This window comes from Crocuta crocuta, unplaced genomic scaffold, assembly GCF_008692635.1.
Source record: "Crocuta crocuta isolate KB4526 unplaced genomic scaffold, BGI_CrCroc_1.0 scaffold102, whole genome shotgun sequence".
Lineage (NCBI taxonomy): Eukaryota > Metazoa > Chordata > Mammalia > Carnivora > Hyaenidae > Crocuta > Crocuta crocuta.
In genome coordinates this window covers 10,367,237-10,389,780 of record NW_027530019.1, presented here as the reverse complement: position 1 = coordinate 10,389,780, position 22,544 = coordinate 10,367,237, and the positions used below count along the sequence as shown (strand labels likewise).

Below are 22,544 nucleotides of genomic sequence, written 5' to 3'. Positions count from 1 at the left end.
GGTCATGATTTCACAGTTCGTGGGTTTGAGCCCCGCATCGGGCTCTGTGCTGACAGCTACCTCAGAGCCTGGAGCCTGCTTCAGATTCTGTGTCTCCCTCTCCTTCTGACCCTCCCCTGCTCGCACTGTCTCTCTCTCTAAGAAATAAATCATTAAAAAATCTTTTTTGAAAAAATAAAATCTACCTTACTTTATTAAATAAAAATACAAGAAGATCATGTGGTTTTTACCTGGAAACCATGAATCTACTAAAAAATTATTATAAAAGATAATTTAGTATGCTAATCTTAAGTTTAATGCAGTCCAAATAAAATGTTAATAAGTTTTTTCTGTGAAATTGGAAAAGCTGATTCTAAAGTTCAAAAGGAAATTTTAAAAGATATAAAATAAAATATAATCCAGAAAGGTCTAAAGATGTTTTTAGATTAAAACCTCTAAGATGTGTTTTAATATCTAGTAGGCCTGGTCATGCTACATTTCTGACTTCTTATGTAGTATAACCAGGCTTCCTATATATTATAACATAATATGACATCACTGCACTTGAGAAAGCACATCAAGCAAAATGTATGCATTAAGTATGGGCCAAGTATGGCACTTTGAATCAGTGGGGAAGATAAGGATTCACTAGTAAATGGTTTGGGGGCAGCTAATTTGCAAATTAAAGTTGGTTTCCTACCTTGCACCATATACCAAAATAAATTCCAGGTAGATCAAAACTCTAAATGTAAAAAATTAAATCCTAAAAGTACTGAAAAGAAAGATAAAGACACTTACTTTTAAGTCAGCCCAGGGAAGGCCTTTTAAAGTATAACACAAACCCCAGAAGCTATAAAGAAATAATAGATAAATTTTATTCCTTAAAATTTTGTTACTTGGAAAAACTCATAAGCAAAGTTAGGGATACCTGGATTGCTCAGTCAGTTTAACATCTAACTCTTGGTTTCACCTCAGGTCAGGATCTCACAGCTCATGAATTCGAGTCCTGCATTGGGTTCCACACTGACAGTGCAGAGCTTGCTTGAAATTCTCTTTCCCACTCTCTTTCTGCCACTCCCTGACTCACTCTCTCTTTCTATCAAATAAACTTTAAGAAACTAATATAAACGAAGTTAGAATATATACAACAAATTGAAAGAAATGTTTGAAACTTGTATCTCAAAGTGTTACTTTCCTAAATGTAGAAGGTATCTGCCAATCAATAAGTAAAGAACAACAAATCAATAGAAAAATGGGTGAAGGATATGAAGGATAATTCACAGAAAAAGAAATTCAAATGACTCTTAAATACATAAAAATATGCCCAACCTTAATTAATATAATACAAAATAAAACTACCCTGTGGTATCATTTCTTTCATCTTTCAGACTGGCAAAGATAAAATAGTTTGGCAACTTTCTGAGTTAGTTAATGGTGTAGGAAAAGTGTTACTCTCTTATAATCCTAGTAAGAAAGTAAATTGATTCAGCTTTATAGAGGGAAATTAAGTAATATTTACCAAAACCTTAAATGCCTATATTTTTGAATAGCCATTTCACTTCTAGGTATTCTAATGCAAATAACCAAACATGTAAAATGAAATTTATAGAAGTATATCCATTTTACTGGGAGTCACAAAGCAAAATATCAGAAACTACATAAAAGATAGATAACTTATGGGACATTCATTCAATAGACAACCATGCAAATGTGAAAAAGAATGAAGTAGCTCTACATAAACTAATATGAAACCATCTCCAAGCTATACCATTAAATGGAAAAAGCAAGGTGTGAATAGTATGCTACATTTGTATTAACGGGTGTGTGGGGAGAATATATATGAATTTGTTTGTGTTTATGTTGAATATTTCTGGAAAGTTATTGCTTCTGTGTAGGGAAATTCAGTACCTGGGTGCAAGGCTTTCTTTCTGTATATCCTTTACAGTGAGAAATAAGCCCACTGACCCAATCAAAGGAGGGACACTGAGACTCAGAACACAGTGAAGCAAGGCTTTAACCAATGATCTTGCAAGAGAGACTGATAGGCAGACTGATGGTTACAGCAGGCAATTTATCTCCTACAATGCAAGTCCCTCCCCTGATTCCTCATTGGCTGAGTACAACAGAGGTTACAGCCTTACCAGGAAGTTGCTTATGCCCATATAAGGCAAAAAGTAGTCTGGTTGGTGCAAATGTACCTTCCTCGAGGTGATGCAGAGACTTCAGTTATTTGGAGCATGCTCATTGCAAAGCCTGCGAAAAATAATCCCATAAAAAATAAGCCCGCAAAATGGAGAAGGGAAGGAGAACCAGGAAGTCAAGTATCTAAGGGTTTGGGACTCCACTGTGTGTGTGTGTGTGTGTGTGTGTGTGTGTGTGTGTGTGTGCGCGCGCGCGCGCGCGTGCGCGCACACGCGCGCGGGTAAGAGGAAGAAGGTTATACTATTTCCAATGGGTTGTAAACCTATTGTTAACTAGACAGCACAGCTTTTATTTCGTATTTCTGAAAATGAATCATCTCACTTCTCACATTTAGTATCTTTTTTTTTTTTTACTTTTTTTTTTATCTCTAGGAGAGAGAGAGAGAGAGAGCGTGAGCAGGGGAGGGTCAGAGAGAGAGGGAGTCACAGACTGAAACAGGCTCCAGGCTCCGAGCTGGCAGTCAGCACAGAGCCCGACGCGGGGCTCGAACCCACGAACGAACCGTGAGATCATGACCTAAGCGAAAGTCGGACGCTTAACCGACTAAGCCACCCAGGCGCCCCTCACATTTAGTATCTTTATACCACAACAATGTATTGTTGTAATTATTTGAAAAATAACAAAAACTTGCAAGGTAAAGAAAAGGCTGACTGGAAGACTGTTTTCACCACTGTGAGCCCCATGCCTGTGGGAGAACAATGGGGAAGTCATGGGCTGGTATACCCTTTTGGAATTTGTTCCACTTTTGGTACTAATAAAGATAATCTCTCCTAATACAATTCCCAGGGAGCTCCACAAACACCCGCTTTCTGAAAGTATTTCAGTTGGGGCATTTGGGGGGGTCCTGTGACATAGTGCTATGTTTTGGTTGAGCTGGGGAAAGGAGAATGGGAGATGTGAGGAAGATGGAGGCATGCACTCATGAGCCAGAAAGTTCAGCCGTGCTTCCCACTACATCCACACTTTTCAATTTCCCAGCCTCTGGCAGAAAAACAAAGTGGCTAGTGGATACCCAAGAAGGAATCATTTATTCATCCATGACACAAATATGTATTGAGCACTACTGTTCATCAGGAACTGTAATACATACTAGTAATACAGTAATATAAATTAGATAGATGTGTCCTTACCATCAAGGAGCTTATATTCTGGCAGGAGAAAACTTTGTTAAGGGCTTATACTGTTAATTATTTGCTTATGATACCTGCTATAATAGAAAAGTTCCAAGTTCTAGGACCTAGGTGTGGAGGTCTGAGGAGGTTTCCCTGACAAAGCAATATTTAAGCTGAGAAACAGGAAAGATAGCTAGGCAATGGGGCAAGGGGTGGGGTGGGATGGGAGGGATGAGAACAGCATATGCAAAAGCCCCAAGGCAGGGAGCAATCACAGGAAGGTCATGGGACTGGATGGAACAAAGCCTGTCAGGAGGAGAGGTAAGGCAGGGGCTAAATCTTGCAGAGTAGAGGTAAGGATTTTGAATTTTGTCCTCAGAGTTCTGGGGAACTAACGAATGGGACTTTTAGCAATAGAGTAACAATCACTTTAACAATCACATTTCTTAAAATACCACTCTGGGGTGCTTAGGTGGCTCAGTCAGTTAAGCTTCCTGACTTCAGCTCAAGTCATTATCTCACAGTTTGCAAGTTCAACCTCCACATCACAGCTCAAAGCCTAGAGCCTGATTCAGATTCTGTCTCCCTTTCTCTCTGCCCCTCCCCTGCTCTCACTCTGTCTCTCTGTCTCTCTCTCAAAAATAAATAAAAATATTTTTTAAATTTATTTAAAAAATTTAAAAAACCCACACTGGCTGGAGGGTCAAAGTGGAAAAGAGAGGACCAGTAAGAGTCTGCCGTAATGATTCAAGTGAGAGCTGAAGGTGGTCTGGTCAGGGGAGTGATGGTGAACATAGAGGTGGGCTGGTGTAACAGAAATGCAGGACATTAAATTGGCAAGACACACTAATGGTTGGGATACGGGGTGCAAGGAAGAAAAGATATTCAACAGGAATCTCAGTTTCAAGTAAATTAATTATGCTGGTACATTGCTTGACAAAGCATTTTTACATACATTATCTCATATCTGAATTTCAATTATGTAAACTAAGTAAGGGATCATTATTCCCATTTTATTGGTGAGAAAATAGGTCCAGGGAGTTAATAGGTTTATTTTAATGAATGAATTAATGAGTAAATCAATTAACATACTACCTTCTTCCAGAAAGAATTTAAGATGACTAACAGTGAAACATGATGTTTCAGAAGAGCATATGTTGGGGTGCCTTCCTGGCTCAGTCAATAGAACACGTGACTCTTGATCTTGGGGTTGTGAGTTCAAGCCCCACGTTGGGCATGCAACTTAAAAAAAAAAAAAAAAAAAAGGCACCTGGGTGGTTCAGTCAGTTAAGCATCCAACTTCGGGTCAGGTCATGATCTCACGGTTTATGTTTTTGAGCCCAGCGTCAGGCTCTGTGCTGACAGCTGGAGCCTCCTTCAGATTCTGTGTCTCCCCCTCTCTCTGCTCATCCCATGCTCATGCTCTGTCTCTGTCCCTCAATAATAAAATGTTAAGAAAAAGAACCCCAAAAACCTAGGGGTGCCTGGCCAGCTCAGTTGGTAAAGCATCTGACTCTCAATCTCAGAGTCATGAGTTCAAGCCCCCATATTGGGCATGTAGCCTGCTTTAAAAAAAGCATATATTGGGGTGCCTAGGTGGCTCAGTTAAGCCTCTGACTTTTAAAACACTTTTAAAAAATGTTTTTATTTATTTACTTTGAGAGACAGAGAGAGTACAAGCTGGGGAGGGGCAGAGAGAGAAAATCCCAAGCAGGCTCTGTGCTGACAACATGAACATGAAGCCTGCTTAGGATTCTCTCTCTCTCTCTCTCTTTCTTTCTCTCTCCTCCTCAAAATAAATAAACTTTAAAAGAAGAGCATATATTAAAATGATACAAAAGATGAAAGATGAATACAGAAGGAAATAAAACAAAAATGAGGCTAAAAATACACATGATAACCTACCTGTAAACATGGTGTGAACAAACTAAAAGTTTATCTCTAAGCCTCCCAGGATCTGATGCTTTCCCAACATCTCACAGTTTGCGGTAAAGACTGGACTCAAACATAGGTCAGGTCCAGCTCAGGTCCCATACATACATTTGACTTCATTATTAGCCTATAATCCAAAATACCACTAGGAAGTTCTCTCTATTCAGTCTTCTTTTAAAATCTCTCAAGGATTTCTGCTTCTAGGTAGAGCAGATAGTATTGCCCCTATTGAAAATAACCAGAAAAGTTGAACAAACTATTTTACATATCTGCCTGAAGTCATCAAGGATTTGAGGGATCTAAGTCTCAGGGAGAAGAGAAGCATGAAGAGGTAAGCTTGACAGTGTGTCACTTTTCGCTTTAGGACATTTGCTGATTGGCTACTGGCAGATGACAGCCTGAGAATCTGAGCAGATCATCTGGCAATCTCACAGGGCTGGAGGATACAAATTGGAGTTCCAGGGCCACCAGGTATGGAGGGCCCCAATAAACACCCACGTTTTCAGTCAGAACCCTGAAGGACTATACCCAGGAGTAAAGGTGATAAGAAATAGACCGACACTTACAAAGACTAAAACCCAGTTTTGCTTGTTTGTTTTTAGGCCCTCAATTAATGGAGATTTTTATTCCTGCTGACATTGTTATGGATGCTATTATTATTATTATTTCTAATAAAGTTGTAAATGTTGAAACAGCATAGGATGGGTAAAAAAATTTTTATTGTGATAGAAAACACATACCATAAAATTTATCATCTTAACCATTTTTAAGTATACAATTCAGTAGTGTTAAGTGTGTTTACCTTATTGTGAAAGAGATCTCCAAAACCTTTTCATCTTGCAGAACTGAAACTTGAACTCCCCCATACTTCCTCACCTCAGGCTCTGGTAAGTATCATTCTACTTTCTATGTCATTAATTTGACTAATTTAGATACTTCATGTAAGTATAATCACACAGTATTTACCCCTTTATGACTGGCTTATTTCACTTTACATAATGTCCTCAAGGTTCATCCATGTTGTAGCATGTGACAAGATTCCTTGCCCTTTTAAGGCTGAATAATATTCCATTGTGTGTGTGTACCAAATTTTGATTATCCATTCATCCTGTGATGGATATCTGGGTTGCTTCTTCCTCCTGGCTATTGTGAATAGTGCCGTGGACATGAGTGTTCAAATATCTCTTTGAGACGCTGCTTTCAATTCTTTTTTTGACTATATACCCAAAGTGGGATTGCTAAGTCATACAGTAGTCCTCTTTTAAACTTTTTGAGAAGCTGCCATACTGGTTTCCAAAGTGGATGCACCATTTTACAATCCCACCAACAATGCTCAAGAGTTTGAACTTCTCAATTCCCAAATACTTGTTATTTTTTGTTCTTGTTTTTTTTTTTAAGTAGCCATCCTAATGGGTGTAAGATAATATCTCAATGCAGGGTTTGTTTTTTGTTTTGTTTGTTTTTTTGAAGTATAGTTGACACACAATGTTACAATAGTTTCAGGTGTACAACATAGGGATTGGACAAGTCTTTACATTATGCTAGGCTCACCACAAGTGTAGTTACCCATCTGTCACCATACGACACTATTACAGTACCATTGACTATATTCCCTATACGTGCCTTTTATTCCCATTACTTTATTCATTCCATAACTGGAAGCCTGTACCTCCCACTCCTCTTTACCCATTTTGCCCACTTCTCCTCTATCCTCCCCTCTGGCAACCAACAATCTGTTCTCTGTGGGTCTGTTTCTTTTGGGTTTGTTCTTAGATTCCAAATATAAGTGAAATCAAATAGAATTTGTCTTTCTCTATCTGACTTATTTCACTTGGCATAATACCTTCTAGGTCCATCCATGTTGTCCCAAGTGGCAAGTTCTCATTCTTTTTTATGGCTGAGTAATATTCCTGTGTGTGTGTGTGTGCGCGCGCGCGCGCGTGTGTGTGTGTGAAGGAGAGAAAGATGTTTTTTATGCATTCATCTGTGGATAGACACTTGGGTTGCTTCCATATCTTGGCTATTGTAAATAATGCTGCAATAAATATAGGGGTTCAGGGGTGCCTGGGTGGCTCAGTTTTAAGCATCTGACTTTGACTCAGGTCATGATTTCACAGTTCATGGGTTTGAGCCCTGCATCGGGCTCTGTGCTGACAGCTCAGACCCTGAAGCCTTCTTCAGATTCTGTGTCTCCCTCTCTCTCTGCCCCTTCCCCATTCATACTCTGTCTTTCTGTCTCTCTCTCTCTCAAAAATTAATAAGACATTTAAAAACAAACAAACAAACATAGGGATTCATATATCTTTTTGAACTAGTGTTTTCATTTTCTTTGGTTAAATAACCTATAGTGGAACGACTGGATCGTGTGGTATTTCTACTTTTGATATCTCAGTGTAGTTTTGATTTTCATTTTTCTCATGATTAGTGATATTGAGCATTTTTTATATGCTTTTTGGCCATTTGTATATTGTCTTTGGAGAGATGTCTATTCAAATCCTTTGTCTTGTTACGGCTCTATCCCTTGGGCCTAGAATATTCAACACATAGGTACTCAATAAATGTTAAATGAATAGTTGAAAGACAACCTTGAAATTCAAGGAAGGCCTTAGCTCAAATGAATGCTCTGATGGGAATTGCAAGCCCCTATGACAGACCAGGGTAGAGAACTATTTGTCCTTTAAGTGCTTCTAAAATCACATGAAGTCTGCTCAGCTCCACTAAATAGAATCAACTTTAAGCACTGACATTTCAGGCAGACGGTGATCCAAGACTTAAAGGAAACAGATGCCTGCAGGTGATTGCTGTCCAAACTCCTTAGACTTCCTACATAAAGCTCTTCATCCCTTAGCTCTAGACTCATTTTTCCTGCTACTTGCCTCCTCCTACTCTGATCTCTAGCTACCTGAATGACTTGCAGTTCCTGACTATTTGACTCCTTGTCTTTTAGATTTTAGCTTAAGTGCCACTCCCCTCCAGGAAGCCATCCTTGATTCACAATCCCAAGATTGGACAAGTTGCTTCTCCTTGTGCTCTCACAACACCTTGCACTCACTCCAATAGTGGTTATCAGCACTCTGTGTTAGAACCTTCTGTTCATTTTTCATTTTCCTCATGCTTAGACTTGAGCTCCTTGAGGGCAGGCCCTGGTCCTTCTTGTGTCCTCAGTGCCTAGCTCAGGGCCTGGCTCCTATAAAAGCTCTGTTAATATTTGTTGAGTGAAAGAGTTAATGAATGTACTGTTAAAATCAAGATTCGTGAAAGAGTCTGAGGGTGTGGTGGTTGAAAAGTACTTCAGAGGTTCATTGTCTCTGTAAGATGTTCCCATCCACAATGTTTTCCTGAAACCATTTTTCATGATTGTTAGGCAACAACTACAGAATGAAATAATTATATGTTACTTCCAGGTCCCTGCTGTTAGGGTTCTCCTGGTTCTCAGCCCACTCTTTAATAGGACCATCAACCTACTATGCAATTCTCACCACACCTTCTCTCCCTCTGATCAATTACACTTACCCTTTTGTTTATATATAATAGAAGTATTTATTTAATGTCTGTGCATTTAATATATGCCCAACACAGCGGTCTTAGTCAGGTAGCAGTGCCTGGAGGGCGGGTGCATCCTGCCTTTCTCCATCCCAAATTTGGTGTAGTGCCATGAGAAAGCAGGTGCTTCTGAGAGGAGATAATGATTGGAGTGGGCTTTGTGTTCAGAATAAGGATACACACAAGCTATTGCCAATATAAGGGTCTCCATTTCCTACCAAAAGTCTACTTCACTGCATTATCAGCTGGCATTATCTCTGGAACCACAGTCATTCGAGGTCCATCAGTACCACAATGCACTGGCAGACTTTGAGGCAAGAGGGTAGAAGGATTAAGGGACATCTTGGATGTGATATGGAAAGGGATTCAAAGGGAGGCCAAATGAGAAATCTCACTTTTTCCCCAAGATACAAAGAGGTAGTATGTAGAAACATTTACAGAGGTTTTGGTTTTCATAACTAGATCATGACTGACACACTATCTGTAAGAACTTTAATTACCTGTTGACATGTTTGTTGTCTGTAGCCCCCCCACCACCAGTAGAATGTAAGCTCCATGGGGGCAGAGCCTTTGTTTCCTGTCTTCTCCCCCATACTCGGAATAGCACCTGGCACATACTAGGCACTCAGTAATTCACCCTTGAATGGGCTCAGGCATTGAAACGATAGGACACTCCCAGCATCCAGGGAATAGGTAGGGACTGCTGCAGGGAAAGTGATGACTACATGGGTGCAAAGGAGATGAGAACAAGGACTAAAATTTATTGGGTCTAGGGCATTAGCCACTGCAATGACAAAATGACAGCAAGCTGCTCAGTCAATCTTCTGCGGGGGTAGTAAGTCATGGCCAAGTCCAACCACTATTCTCAGACCTCTGAGTGTTATCTCACACTTCTTGATTGGATGCCATAGACTCCCTGGACTCTGATCAGACTCCTTGCAAGCTGTGCAAATGGTCCAGGGGACTATCCACTGCTGACGTCTCCTCTGTTGCTTACTTCAGAACCCCTGCAAATCCTTTGTTGTGGTGGGGAGTAGCACAGCTGGCATTTGAACTTGCTCCTTCTGAAGCTTAAAATCTGTGCTTTCAATTCACTGTTCCAAAATTTATAACCTCAAGTCTACGTAGATATTCCTGTAACCCTTGATGTCCTTAAACTTGTTGCTCCTCAGATTAGCTTGGATCTGCCTTTGGCCACTCTTGAAGGGGACAGTCTCCAGAGTGATGCTGGCCCTGTGTTGAGGTTTGAGGACTCCAATGCTGTAGCAGAGAGAAGAGAATGTTAGAAAACCATACGCAATATAACTCCAAAACTCTTTTCCACTCAGCAACCAGGGCTTTCCTTTCCTGGTGTTCTCAGAGACTGGCCTTGGTGTCTCTCACCAGAAAGAAGGATAATGATAACCCCAGGACAAGATGGGAGTGAAGGCTGAATACTCCCAGCACTCACAGGACTCTCTGCTGTTTTTTGAAGAGACCACTTCCTTCTACAGTCAGTACACAGTCTGCAACATGCTCTGAGAGGGGGTTTGAAAACAGCACCTGTATGGAGAGTGGCTGGTTCACAACGGCGGCTCCTAAAACCTAAACAGAGAAATTCAAGGAGAAGAAGGGAGCAGAAAATTAATCTCATTTCCCAATTCACCAAACCCTTGATTGGGCCCACTTCAACAGGAAGATGACTTGTATCTTCAGTGTCTGTTAATGCCTTCTTATTATTGAGTTGCAAGAAATTTTTCCTTTTAGAGTTCCACTAACTTTAAGTAGGAATAGGACTTTAAAATCTTTCTGTTTCCTTTCTTTTTCATAATCCTCAATTTATTATGACTAAAACATCATCATACTGGGGATTTTCTATGCTGATGGCATTTTATAGGTCACTTCTTCTGTTATGAATTCAAGAATGTTAGCTGTGCAATTGTGTAGCAATTGCTCCTTAGATCTATTTCCTGAAGAGCTAGACTTCTGTGACCTAGGTTTTTCCAACTATGAGTTAAAAACAACTCGATGGGTTGTCATTAATGTTTTTAAAAAATGAAATAGAAGAAAATATCAGTGTATATGACACAAGACATTGTTATATAAAACTTTGCTTCATTTATACATCCATAGATGTTTATACAAAATATTTTACATCCCTCAACTCAACATATAGGAAAGTCTGATAAATTGGAGCCTCTAGTGATGTTTCCTCTACTCCAAGGATTTCATCCTAGTGTAAAATAGTCAATCCCAAAGGATTCCCATGAATATTTTGAGTGGATAGAATCTTCTTTGGCACTTTCTTATTGCAATTCCATTCCATCCCTTTTCTTCTTCTTAACATAACTGGCTCATTTTCTTTTCATACCAGTGTGTGAGTGAAGAGCAATGGGACATTCAAGGCTGTAGAGAGATGAAAGCAAACCTGGAGGCATTTTTGGAAACCCTCCCTAGAACAGACTCCCATGGCTGGGCTTGCCAGCCACACCCCACCATAGGGCCTCACAGGCTCACTTGGCAGGGTCTAGGAGGCTTCTTGGCCTTGGGGAGATAGTCCTGGAGGAGATCCACAGTCTTCCAACTCAGAGGACCAAAGAATGTCACAGCAGGCGGTGTCCTCAGAGGTTAGCTAGTCTAATCCTCTCATTTGACAGTTTAAGAACCAGGGGCCCAGGGACTTGTCTAAGAATGCACAGCCAGGAAATGGCAAATCAAACCTAAGCTGATCTCAGTCAGTGCTTTTCTCCCTACTCAGGTTTCTTCCATCTGAACTCATAGTTCCTCACGTTGACCCTGGGGAAAGCCAACAGTAGAAGGTGGCACAAGGGAGGGATCTCTCCTTGTCCTTTCCATGGAACCTGCTCAAGGTCCACCCATAAGTCCTTTAATGGTACAAGAGGATGGACACCCTGTCTGATGTTTTCAGATGAATCTCATGTTCTGATAGGGAGGTATTTGGGGACACCAGAAGAGTCAGAGGCAAGGAGGGGCTGCTCTCCTGAACAGACTCTCAGAGGGCTCCCATCCCAGCCAGATCTCTGGGGGCCCCCAGGCCACTTACATTAATCATGATGCCTGGATAAGCTAAGGTGATGATCTTGTCCACCAGGATCTTTTCTGGACTGCTCTTCTCTTCGCCCAGGGCACTGATGCGGATCAGCTTGTCTGTTGACAGGTACGGGCCATACTGGGAATAGGGAATTCTGCAAGAATGGGTCTTCGCTAGGGAGAAAACAAAAAGATGAGGTGATTGTAGCTGGGAAAATCAGCTAGACCTGGGTTGGATCTGAGGGACTTTTCTTTGGGGGAAGTGGGGGCAAACATGTACTAAACCTGTACTAGATTTTCAGGTAGAGAAGCTGAGGTTAAGAAAGGCTAAATGGTTTCCCCAAGGTCATTCTACTGGTAAATGGATAAGCTGAGGTTCTAACCAAAGTCTTGAGGCCTCCAAACTCAGGCTTCCCCTATTAAATCAGGCTTCTTTCCTTGAAGTAGTAAAGGGAGGGGATTGGGTGGAAGAGAAAAGAGAGAATAAAAAGGAGAGGAGAATGGAGGAAGGGAAAGGCGGGGGTGGGGGAGAGAGGGAGAGAGAGAGAAGAGTGGAGGGAAGAAAGGGAGAAGGAATTTGTGCCAAAGGGAACATTAGGAAGACTGGTGTCACAGGGGTCTGTCCCCAGAACTCTTGTTGGCTGGCTTGTCCCCACTGGCATTTCCATAACCCACTCTGGGTACACAGACCATCCTGTGCCCATACCCAGAGCCCATACCTTCTTCAGGAGAGAGTGTGATGAAGGCTGTGTCTTGCCAGAAAGGGGGCAGGGGGCTGCCATCATGCAGCAGGGACTGGGCACTCAGGTTCACTTTGAGGTCCTTGAACTGGAGTGACATGTTGAGGGCCAGCAGGACAAACCTTATGTCCTGGCCCATATTGGGCGGGTCGAGCAGCTGGAATTTCAAGGAGACCTGGATGACATCACTGGGCCTAAGGGAAGGCATATGAAGACTCCGAGAGCTGTCCCCGTTCAGTAGCACCGAGTCTGCTTTGTGGGGGTCTTCAGACCTTCCAGCCCTCAGCTTCTGAAGGGCCTTCATAAACACCAGCCTCTCCTGGGGGGAACCTGGAAGGACAGAAAAAGCACCAGCTGTGGACCAGGCTGTACAGGGGGATGAGCCTTGGCTGAACACTATAAGGATGTTAAAACCCTCATTTCCAACAACAAACACCCCTTACCTTTCGTCAAGTGCTTTCTAAGTGTCAGCTTTGCTGAGCATTTCACACCATTCATCCTCACATCAACCATGAGAGGGATGTATTATAATTATTTATTTATTATTATTATTTTTTAGCAGTGCCCATGTGAAAGTGGTGTCCCCAATAGAAATAAGATGGCCCTTTGGACCTTCTCTTCAGCTCCACAAAAGGCCTGGAACTGTTTTTTCTTAAATCACTAGCACTGTTTTATTTATTTGCTTGTTTATTTACTTATGTTTTGACCTCTTTGACCCATTTCTCTCATCCCACCCCCTGCCTCTGGTAACCACCAATCTGTATTCTGTATCTATGAACTTGGTTTCTTTTCTGTGTGTGTGTGTGTGTGTAGACTCCACACATAAGAGAGGAAATCAATACAGTATTTGTCTTTGACTTATTTTACTAAGTATAATCCTCTCAAGTTCCATCCATACTGGGACAAATGGCAAGATATCATTGTTTTTTGTGATTGAATAATATTCCATTGTATACATATACCACGTTTTGTTTAGTCATTCATCTATCAGTGGACACTTGGGCTGTTTCCATAGCTTGACTATTCTAAATAATGCTACAGTGAACATGGGTGTGCATATATCGCTTCAAGTTGGTGTTTTCATTTTCTTCAGACAAATACCCAATAGTGTGATTGCTGGATCATATGATAGTTCTATTTTTAATTTTTTGAGAAACCTCCATAATATTTCCCACAGTGGCTGCACCAGTTCGCATTCCCACAACGGTGCATGAGTATTCCTTTTTCTCCACATCCTTACCACCCCACCCCCACCCCCACCAACATAAACCATATACAGATGAGTAAAATGGGGCTCAGAGAGGTCACGTCACTTGTCCAAGTTCCACAACAGGCAAACAGCAGAGTCCAGGTGGAAACCAAATATGCCCAACATAAAAGTCTGTGCTCATGACCCCTAGGCTCTATCCTTCCTTCTCCACGGCAAAGGCAACGGCCCTTTAAGCATCTTAAAGATAGCAGTATGGTGTGATTTCCTATTCTAGAATGAAGTGATTGGTTAGGTATAGACTAATTCCTAGAAATGAGAAACTGAGAAGCCATAGTTAGGAAGAAAGAGAGAGAGAGAGAGGGAGGGAGGGAGGAAAAGAGGAAGGAAGGAAGAAAGAAAAGAAAAGGAAGGAAGGAAGAAGGAAAGAAAAGGAAGAGAAGGGAAGGGAAGAGAAGGGAAGGGAAGGGAAAAAAGAAAAGAAAAATATTCAGACAAGCTGAGTTCCCAGAGAGGTATGTTTAGTACTGGGGAGGCACTGTAGCCAAGATATGCAGGAATGCCCACCCATGCTTCCCTAAGAATCCCACACTGCCTTCACTAAGCATTCACTGTCCCCAGTGGCTGTCCCCACTCCTTCAGTGCATCCCCACAACCTCCCCAGGCAGAGGCCACTTTTTTATCTCCTTGCCCAAGGGGTCATTCTAGGCCTGGTTCCAGGCAGAAAAGGATCTCAAGGCATCTGCTTTAGCAAGAGTAGGCCCAGGGAGATGTGAATCAGATTTAGCCTACCTGTAGTCTGCTCTACCCCCAGATCCTGTGAGGCAAAGTGGGAGGAAACCAAATATTGTCTGACTGATCTGCACCCTCAGGCCCACAGGAATATAGCTCCAAACCCCAAAGCTGACAGTGGAACCCCATGGGCCTCTAGCAAATGCTGTCACTGCCCACCTGTATCCCCTTGGTGCTTGCTAGTTCAATGCCCACATGCTCTACTTTCAAATTCTAGCACCTTCCACCTTTTCTCTGAGGCTTTATTTGCCACCAGAGCTGTCTTAGCCGGTGCATGGAACAGGCCAAAAGTGCCCAGGACTTCACACCACAAGGAGCAGCCCTTAACCCCTGGCTGACAGGAACTGGTGGATAGATAACCTAGCCCCTTGCCGCTTGGATGAGATAAACTTGTGGTGTTGTTCTGCACTTTACACTGAATCCCTGATAGGGTTGCCAGATATAGCAAATAAAAATACAGGTCCATTTAAATTGAGAGTCAGATTAACAACAACGAACTTGGGACATGGTTAGAATAAAGCATTATTCGTCCTGTATTTTCCCTGACAACCCCCCTCTCAGAGCTCCCAAGCAGCAGCTGAGCTCCAGCTGCCTGTGCTGCTAACCAGCTTGATGAGGCTCCTTGTGTGGCTTCCTCTCCTCCCCTGTCTCACTTGCTCACTCTCCTTCCTTCCAGGAGTTCCTGGGTGGCCTCACAGATAAACCACTTGTCCTTGATTCCTTGCCTCAGGATCTATTCTGGCACACCAACCAAGATAGCTTCAGAGTGGATGTGGCGGGGAAGGAGGTGATGAACAGCATGCTAAGTTGTGTTCATTGCTTGTCTCTCACTGTGAACCCCTTCCTAGGCTAGAGCTTCTAGAGTGGAGCTTCCCTGTGGGTCCCAAAGGCTGACATAGACAAACTACAGATACCTACTGGCCAGCCCTCCTACCACCTGCATAGCTACCTGCTGCTCCCCCACTTTCCTGATTCACTCTTGCTTATCTCTTGCTCCTCACTTAGTTTCTGGCCCTCGGACTCTGTATTATTACTTGCCCTCCCCACCCCCCCCACCGCCCCGGGAGGGTTGAACCTAGTGGTTGGTCTTTCTCAAATTCTGAGAATTAGTTCACACCTTAGTTATTTGCCCCTGCTCACTAAAGTAAGAAGCCTCCATTAGGTCTCCCACCTCTCAAAACCATCCTCTGCAGGGGGTGGGAGTGGGACTAAACATGTGACCTTATATTAGCTTTGGTGCTGGTTGGTGGTCTGGACTGTCCTCCAAACACTCACTAAAACAAAGTTAATTAATCAATATGTTATATGAAATTCATTAAATTAACTAATACAATAGGGTTTACTAGATCCCCTGCCAACTTCAGAAGGAGGCTAACTTTCCGGGAAGGCAGCCATGAGGGATTCACATCCCACACTGGTGGGATGCTGTCAATGGCCTATATTCCATGTGACCATCTTGTGGAGGATGTTCACTAGCTTGTGGGATGCAGGGTGGCAGTGAGCACAAGGAAGTGAGGCAATGGGAACATCTCAACTGGGATCTTAAAACTGAGGGGCTGAGGAAACGGGACCTGGGTTCTCTTTCTCAGATGACTTCTGGTTCCCCAGAGGACCACCCCAGCTGGGTGGGAGGTTCCCTGGGGTGGGGGCAAGGAGCCCACAGGACTTGGACTCTGTCAGGGACTGGCCCAGTCATACCTTCTATGTATTTGTAGTTCTCTGTGACGTCATCTCGCTCATCACTTTGAATGCTCTTGGTGCTGATAAAATTGCCAACAGTATTAGTGTCCCGGTGAATTTTCTGCTCCTTCCCTCCGTAGACAAGCCAGGACATGCAGTCAGCATTGACCATGGAAAAGGCAAAGGCTGTGTCATAGTTCAGATCCACCTCTCCCTCTTTGATGGCTCTGACAGAGGCAGGGCCACAGCAGTAGAGGCCTGAAGAACAGAAGAGCCACATTGGGTCGTTGCTGCAGGGTCAGGCAGGGGCAAGGGCAGTTTCTTTGGGAGTGGGTTCTGCCTTTCTCCTAGACAGACTCACCATTGCTTGTCTCCTGAGGGGTGGCATCCAGCACCTGCCAGCCTCCATATCCAGGAGGGAGGTCCTTTCGGGCCATCCAGCACTCATTCCACACATGAAAATTCCTGAAGGAGAAGCCAGAGGAGTCAGTGTCAAATGAAGCCAAGAGAGCTTGTAGTGCTTATGTTCTTTCTAGAGCAAGGCAGAGGTTGATGGGTAGTTGGACTGCTAAATAGAAAGACAGATTTAATGCAACCTAAGCCTTCAAACCTCTATGGGTAAGTGGTGGCAGCTTTTCCTCCTGTGAGCTTTGACTTGCCCAGAGAAGAGCTTTCTTCTGTGAATAGACAGTGAAGGCTTCTGGAGCTAACTGAAGTTAAAAATCTCTCACTCTCTCTCTCCCAAAGGTCCTCATGGCCCTTTCCTCTGTGTGCTGTGGACTCACAGGGGCAGACATGGTATGTCTGGAGGTGGGGCTTCAGGCCCTCCTGTGGTCAGAGCTACAGGCTGATTATTAAATGAAGGAGATGACAAAGAGTGAAATCTTACTCAGGGAAAGAACTTAAAATCGTTTTTGTGTTCAGCCATGTCTCAGCCTTTGAGGTGGGGATACAGGGCCCTGAGACTGGTAAAAGTGAGGGCGGTCTGGGAGGGTAGCAGGCTCGTGGGCATAGTCCTGCCCCACTATCTGCTGGTAGAGTTTGCCCTGGAAAGAGACAGACAGGTGGTCTCTCACCAGACAGTGTCCTTCTTCTTATTCTCCAAGATCCTTCCCGTGCTGTCATAATACTCATCTATGATCAGGTTTCCATCTGTGTCGTGCCCAGAGTCAAAGTTGGTGATTACACGGGTGGGGATCCCTAGGCACCTCATTACTGCAGAAAGAGCAAGAAAAACAAATCTCCTGTGGGCTATGGATTCAGGAATTCGATGGGTTCCTGGATGTAAGGCCCTGAGCCCAGTGAAACCATCCTTTGGCACCTGCAGGACCAGTCAGGGGAGCTGTTTGGGTCACTGGGTTGGTGAAGTTGTCAACCTCTCTCCCTACCTTCCTGAACTCCTCTCTGGGGCTCATGGAAGAGGCTGTGTGCAGAGGCTGGGCTTCTGGTTGCTCAGAGAAGCACTGCCAGGGCCAACAGAAACTCCAGCAAATTGTGAGTCCCTGACTTTGCAAGCAGGACGGGGCAGGCATGCCTCCTTTGTTTTTGTTTTTTAATTTTTTCAATGTTTATTTAATTTTGAGAGAGAGAGAGAGACCGAGCAGGAAGAGGGAGAGGAAGACACAGAATCCGAAAGCAGGCTCCAGGCTCTGTGCTGACTCTGAGCTGTCAGCATAGAGCTCAACGCGGGGCCTGAACCCACAAGCTGCTAGATCATGACGAGAGCTGAAGTTGGCTGCTTAATCAGCTGAGCCACCCAGATGCCCCTGGCCATGCCTCCTTTGGCAAGACTACTCAGTGGCCTGACTTGGTCTTAGTCATCTGTTGGCCGTGAATCTCCACCTTTAAACCAAATAGCTAGAATTTTGGTTCATACCATCAGATTCTTAGACAAAGAGGTCTGTGGCTTGGATTCCTCCTTTTCTATGGGTGTATTGTCTTGGAAGGTTACGAAGGAATGTGTCACAAAGGAAGGCAGAAAAGGAAGGAAACTATGTAACAAAAGCTTAGAAAAGTGAGTGTTTGTACCCAGTAGAGAAATTCTAGAAAAGAGATACTATATTGTTTTTATTCCTGAAGGGGCATCTCTTCCTTCTGGCAGCCAACTTCTCTGCTTTGTCCTTTGCCATATTTCCCCCATTCTGCACTCTTTTAAGTACAGCTATATCCCCCAGTCCATCCTACCACTGATGTTCTAGAGACCCTGTCCCTTCAAGTACAGCATTGGCAGTCNAGCCAGGCATGTTGTTATTTTATCCTCAGAACAACTCTACACAGAAGCTACTGTTATTATCCTCCTTTTAAAGGTTAAGAATCAGAGGCTAAGAGAGGTGCCTGTGTGGCTCAGTTGGTTAAGGGTCTGGCTCTTGGTTTCAGCTCAGGTCATGATCTCACAAACCATGAGATCAAGACCCAAGGATGGTCTTAAGTTTCTCTGCCTGCTCGATCTTAAGATTGAGCCTGCTTAAGATTTTCTCTCTCCCTCTCTCTCTGTCCTTCCCCAGCTCACACATGTGCATGCTCTCTCTCTCAAAATAAATAAATAAATAAACTTAAAAAAATAGGAGGCTAAGAAAAGTTGGCAACCTTGACCAATGTCAAATGGCTAGGAAATGGCAGACCTGTCACTCAAATCCTAATTCTGAGCCCACTTCCCAGTATCATGCACGCGGTTCAGCCTTCTAGCATTTTTACCTTATCAAACATTTCATGCATTTTCCTATGTTATCAAATATTGGCATAATATGTGTGCAAAGCCTCTCCTGGTCAGGTTATGGACACATCTCTGGATATAGCTTGGAAAGAGGAGGAGAAGATCCCAAAAGGGAACCTGGAGCTCTCCTCAGCGGCAGCTCTGTGCAAGGCCAAGGAATGAGGGCAGGGAGTGAGCAGAGCTGACAAGTGAGTTGTAGGTGGAGGTAACACAGGACAGCCTCAGAGGGGAGGGTGAGGTTGGAAAAACTGCCACTAAAGGAACATGGGACAGAAATAGGGCAAGAACACTCAGGTGACTCAGGATCATTGCGTGTACACATTTGAGCTAAGGTTACAATCAGGAGGGTGGGTAATATTTCTGATAATAAGAGAAGGTGCCAAGGAGGGGTGGGCAGGGAGAGCAGGAAGCAAGCCTCCATCTTCACCCCAATTAATGAATTCAAAAACAGCCACATGAACTGTCAGTGGTGGTGTCAGCTTGTTGTCAACAAGGCTGGATGAACCTTTTCCACCTGAACATGGGGCATTGTTCCCACGGTACTCTAAAGTTCTCTACCTGACTTAGCACATGGCTTGTGATGATTTCTTTACGAGTCTGCCTTCCTGAGAGGGATTGTGTGATATTCATCTTTATCATTATACAGCCATTAACAACACAGAGCCAGATCTATCTTGCAGAAACTTGGTGGTGCATCGTTGCTAGATGGCTGAATGAGTGTCTCACAAATCTTCTTCCTATTCTCGTGATTTCTGACTTTGCATGGCACTATCATAATGACTGTACGCTATGCTTTGGGTATCAAGCTTGACTGTCAGTAGAGCATAAGCTTTAAGTGGTGATGGATTTGCACTGATCTGTTCTCACCCTTTTGTCATCATGGGGGACAACAGACTGTCACAGTGAAGTCACAGTGAGGTTAGAATGGTTGCTCACATGGGGAATGAGTGAGGCCTTGCTTTAGCTTCCATATCACACTAAGGGCTCAGATTTGCATGAAGTCATACACATAAGTTTTTTTCCAGGGTCTTGCTCCCTCTGTCCTACATGCTCTGTCCTCCCACAAATGGCTCATCTTGCCTTATGGATTCACCTCTCACTTCTGTGCCCACAACTCCTGAATCTTGAGCCTCTGTGGAGACCTCCCTGCTTCTAGACACATGCCCAACTGAGCTTGTCTTTCAGTCTTCTGCATCTTCCTTGCCAGTTGATGACATCATCATCATCATCATCATAGTGCCAGACATGGTGCCAAGCATTGCACAGGCATAATCTCATTTAATCACCTCCAAAACCCTGTGGTTATCTCAACTTTAAAGAGGAGAAACCTGAAGCTTAGTGAGATTGAGGTCACATGACAGAAAGAGAAGAGTCAGGGCAGAATTTAAGCTCCCAATTCTCTGATCTCAAAACATCCCCAAACTTCTAGCTCTACAAGCCACACCACTGCAACTTCACTAGGCATCACAGAGCCAAATCATTCTCAATGCACTTTCCTCTGTCAAGTTTTCACTGNTCTCAACTTTAAAGAGGAGAAACCTGAAGCTTAGTGAGATTGAGGTCACATGACAGAAAGAGAAGAGTCAGGGCAGAATTTAAGCTCCCAATTCTCTGATCTCAAAACATCCCCAAACTTCTAGCTACAAGCCACACCACTGCAACTTCACTAGGCATCACAGAACCAAATCATTCTCAATGCACTTTCCTCTGTCAAGTTTTCACTAACTACTTCATGACACACTAACTTCCCTTCCTCATGCTCTCACTTAATCCCAATCACCTGTGCCTCGTATTTTATCACTGGATGGAGCTCTCTGTGATCTCCTGTGTTTGTCTTATCTTGTCAGCCAGATTACAAATCCCCCTAGAGTAGGATTCATACCAGATGCTTTTCTTGATATATCTTTGTTTCCAACACAGTGTTGGGCACAGAGTAAATGCTCATTAAATCTGTGTTGACATGTGTTGTCTTGAACCTGTGAATAAGGTTTCTGCAGACTATCAGTACTAATGACTCACAGTTTGACAGGAGACTCAGGTGACTCACTAATATTTTGGGGGGGGGCGGAGTCCCTCATAAAAGGGAGGTATGTGTGTTTGTTTGTGTGCACACACATGCACGAACCCTCACACAGGCATGCTTAGACAAAGCTGGACCAGATATCAGGATCAGGAAAGGGCTGCAGATTTCCCAAGGTATATCACACCACACCGCACTCCCAGCATGAATTGCTATGTCTCTTCACTTAGCCATTCAGCACTCATCCAGTGACTGGTGTCAAGCCCCTGTGATTAACTAGGCAATGGGTTAGATGCATATACAAAAATGAAAGACATCCCTGTCCTCAAGGAGGGCAGCTTCACTTTTGACTGGTGGTGGACATAATCCTGATGGTGTATTAAAACATGGACTCTGTTTCAGGACTGGCTGTGAAGTCTTCTCACCAGTTCTTTTTCCTCCCCTGCCGCCCACCAACTCCCTATGTGGAAGTGTGGCTCCAATTTTAAAAGAGAAATCAGTGGAAAGTTAGAGTTAGATTTGTTGAAATTTGCTCGGTCAGCTTCGCTGCCACACTTCCATGGCTTATACTGAAGAATACAGTCAAGCTTCAGCTAATAGAGTTGAAGTGTTTGCATTTGAATGTGATGATTTTTAGCATCTTATAATTTTTCCCTGGAAGCATCAAGCTTCTAAATGGTAAAAGTATCTTCTCCTCCCTTGTCTTTAATTGTTCCTTAAACCAAGATGGTCATATTGTCTTGGTTTTTCAGATACGCCTTTACAAGTTCATATTAGAACTGTTCTTGCTTGTCTGCCATGATGATGAATCCCAAAACTGCTCTAAAAAATAATGTCTGCTAAAAAAATTACCAGGCATGCAAAGAAGCAGAAAGATATGACTCATAACTAGGACAACTGTCAATCAATAGAACTAGATCTAGAAAAACAGAGATGATTGAATTAGATGACAGAGACCTTAAAATAGCTATTTTAAATATTATAAATATGCTCAAGAGGAGGTAAAGGAAAACATGAACATAAGAAGAGAAATGGAAGATAGAAAGAAGATCCAGTGGAATTTATAAAGATGAAAAATATAACATATAAAACAAAAAATATATTGGACAAAATATTGCATATAACAATATACTTTTTTGATAAGAGCATATTCAGAGACAATGTTACATATTAAATATATCAAAATGTTTCCCTATCATGGAGGGAGGTGAATAGGAAGGTGTTGTAAGACAACAGTGAGGAAAAACCAGTTAATAACTAATTTTTACAAAGGAGGCCTGAAGTAGACCTATTACGATCAATATCATGAAATGAGGAATATGATTAATTAACTCTAAACACGCCAAAGAACAAAGGAAGGAAATAAAACAAAAATGCAATAGAGATGATGGGGAACTGAATTTGGGGGGATGACTAGAAACACCTTATGAGTAAGACCCAACCAGACCTCTGGAGCCCAAGAGGCTGAGATTAAAACAGTATTAGACTAATTATAATAGCTAACATTTATGTAAAATTAACCATGTACCAAGCGTTTTTCTAGGTGCTGGCCACATATTAACCCACAACCTGGTAAGGGAACATTCCACACAAG

The 22,544-nt window shown here is 42.9% G+C and overlaps 2 protein-coding genes across 3 annotated transcripts in view; one reads left to right on the top strand and one right to left on the bottom strand.

Moving 5' to 3' along the window:
* The window catches only part of CCNDBP1 (cyclin D1 binding protein 1), a 96,011-nt gene that overhangs the window by 31,988 nt on the left and 41,479 nt on the right, over positions 1-22,544 (top strand). Inside the window, exons 12-14 of one of the 2 annotated variants that reach the window (XR_013335240.1) lie at positions 5,590-5,696; positions 6,069-6,112; positions 11,860-11,968. The gene's annotated coding sequence lies outside the window, so the exon portion shown is untranslated. Of the gene's footprint in view, positions 1-5,589; positions 5,697-6,068; positions 6,113-11,859; positions 11,969-22,544 lie in introns of those variants that run through there. The other variant, XR_013335239.1, reaches the window with a different exon arrangement.
* Positions 9,510-22,544, bottom strand: part of TGM5 (transglutaminase 5) — a 29,779-nt gene continuing 16,744 nt past the window's right edge. Inside the window, exons 7-13 of the mRNA XM_077764576.1 lie at positions 17,294-17,432; positions 16,579-16,682; positions 16,236-16,475; positions 12,518-12,868; positions 11,812-11,972; positions 10,219-10,352; positions 9,510-10,028 (exon numbers count right to left, since the gene is read on the bottom strand). Coding sequence (XP_077620702.1) covers positions 9,875-10,028; positions 10,219-10,352; positions 11,812-11,972; positions 12,518-12,868; positions 16,236-16,475; positions 16,579-16,682; positions 17,294-17,432 — 1,283 coding nt within the window. The 3' untranslated portion in view covers positions 9,510-9,874. The remainder of the gene's footprint in view (positions 10,029-10,218; positions 10,353-11,811; positions 11,973-12,517; positions 12,869-16,235; positions 16,476-16,578; positions 16,683-17,293; positions 17,433-22,544) is intronic.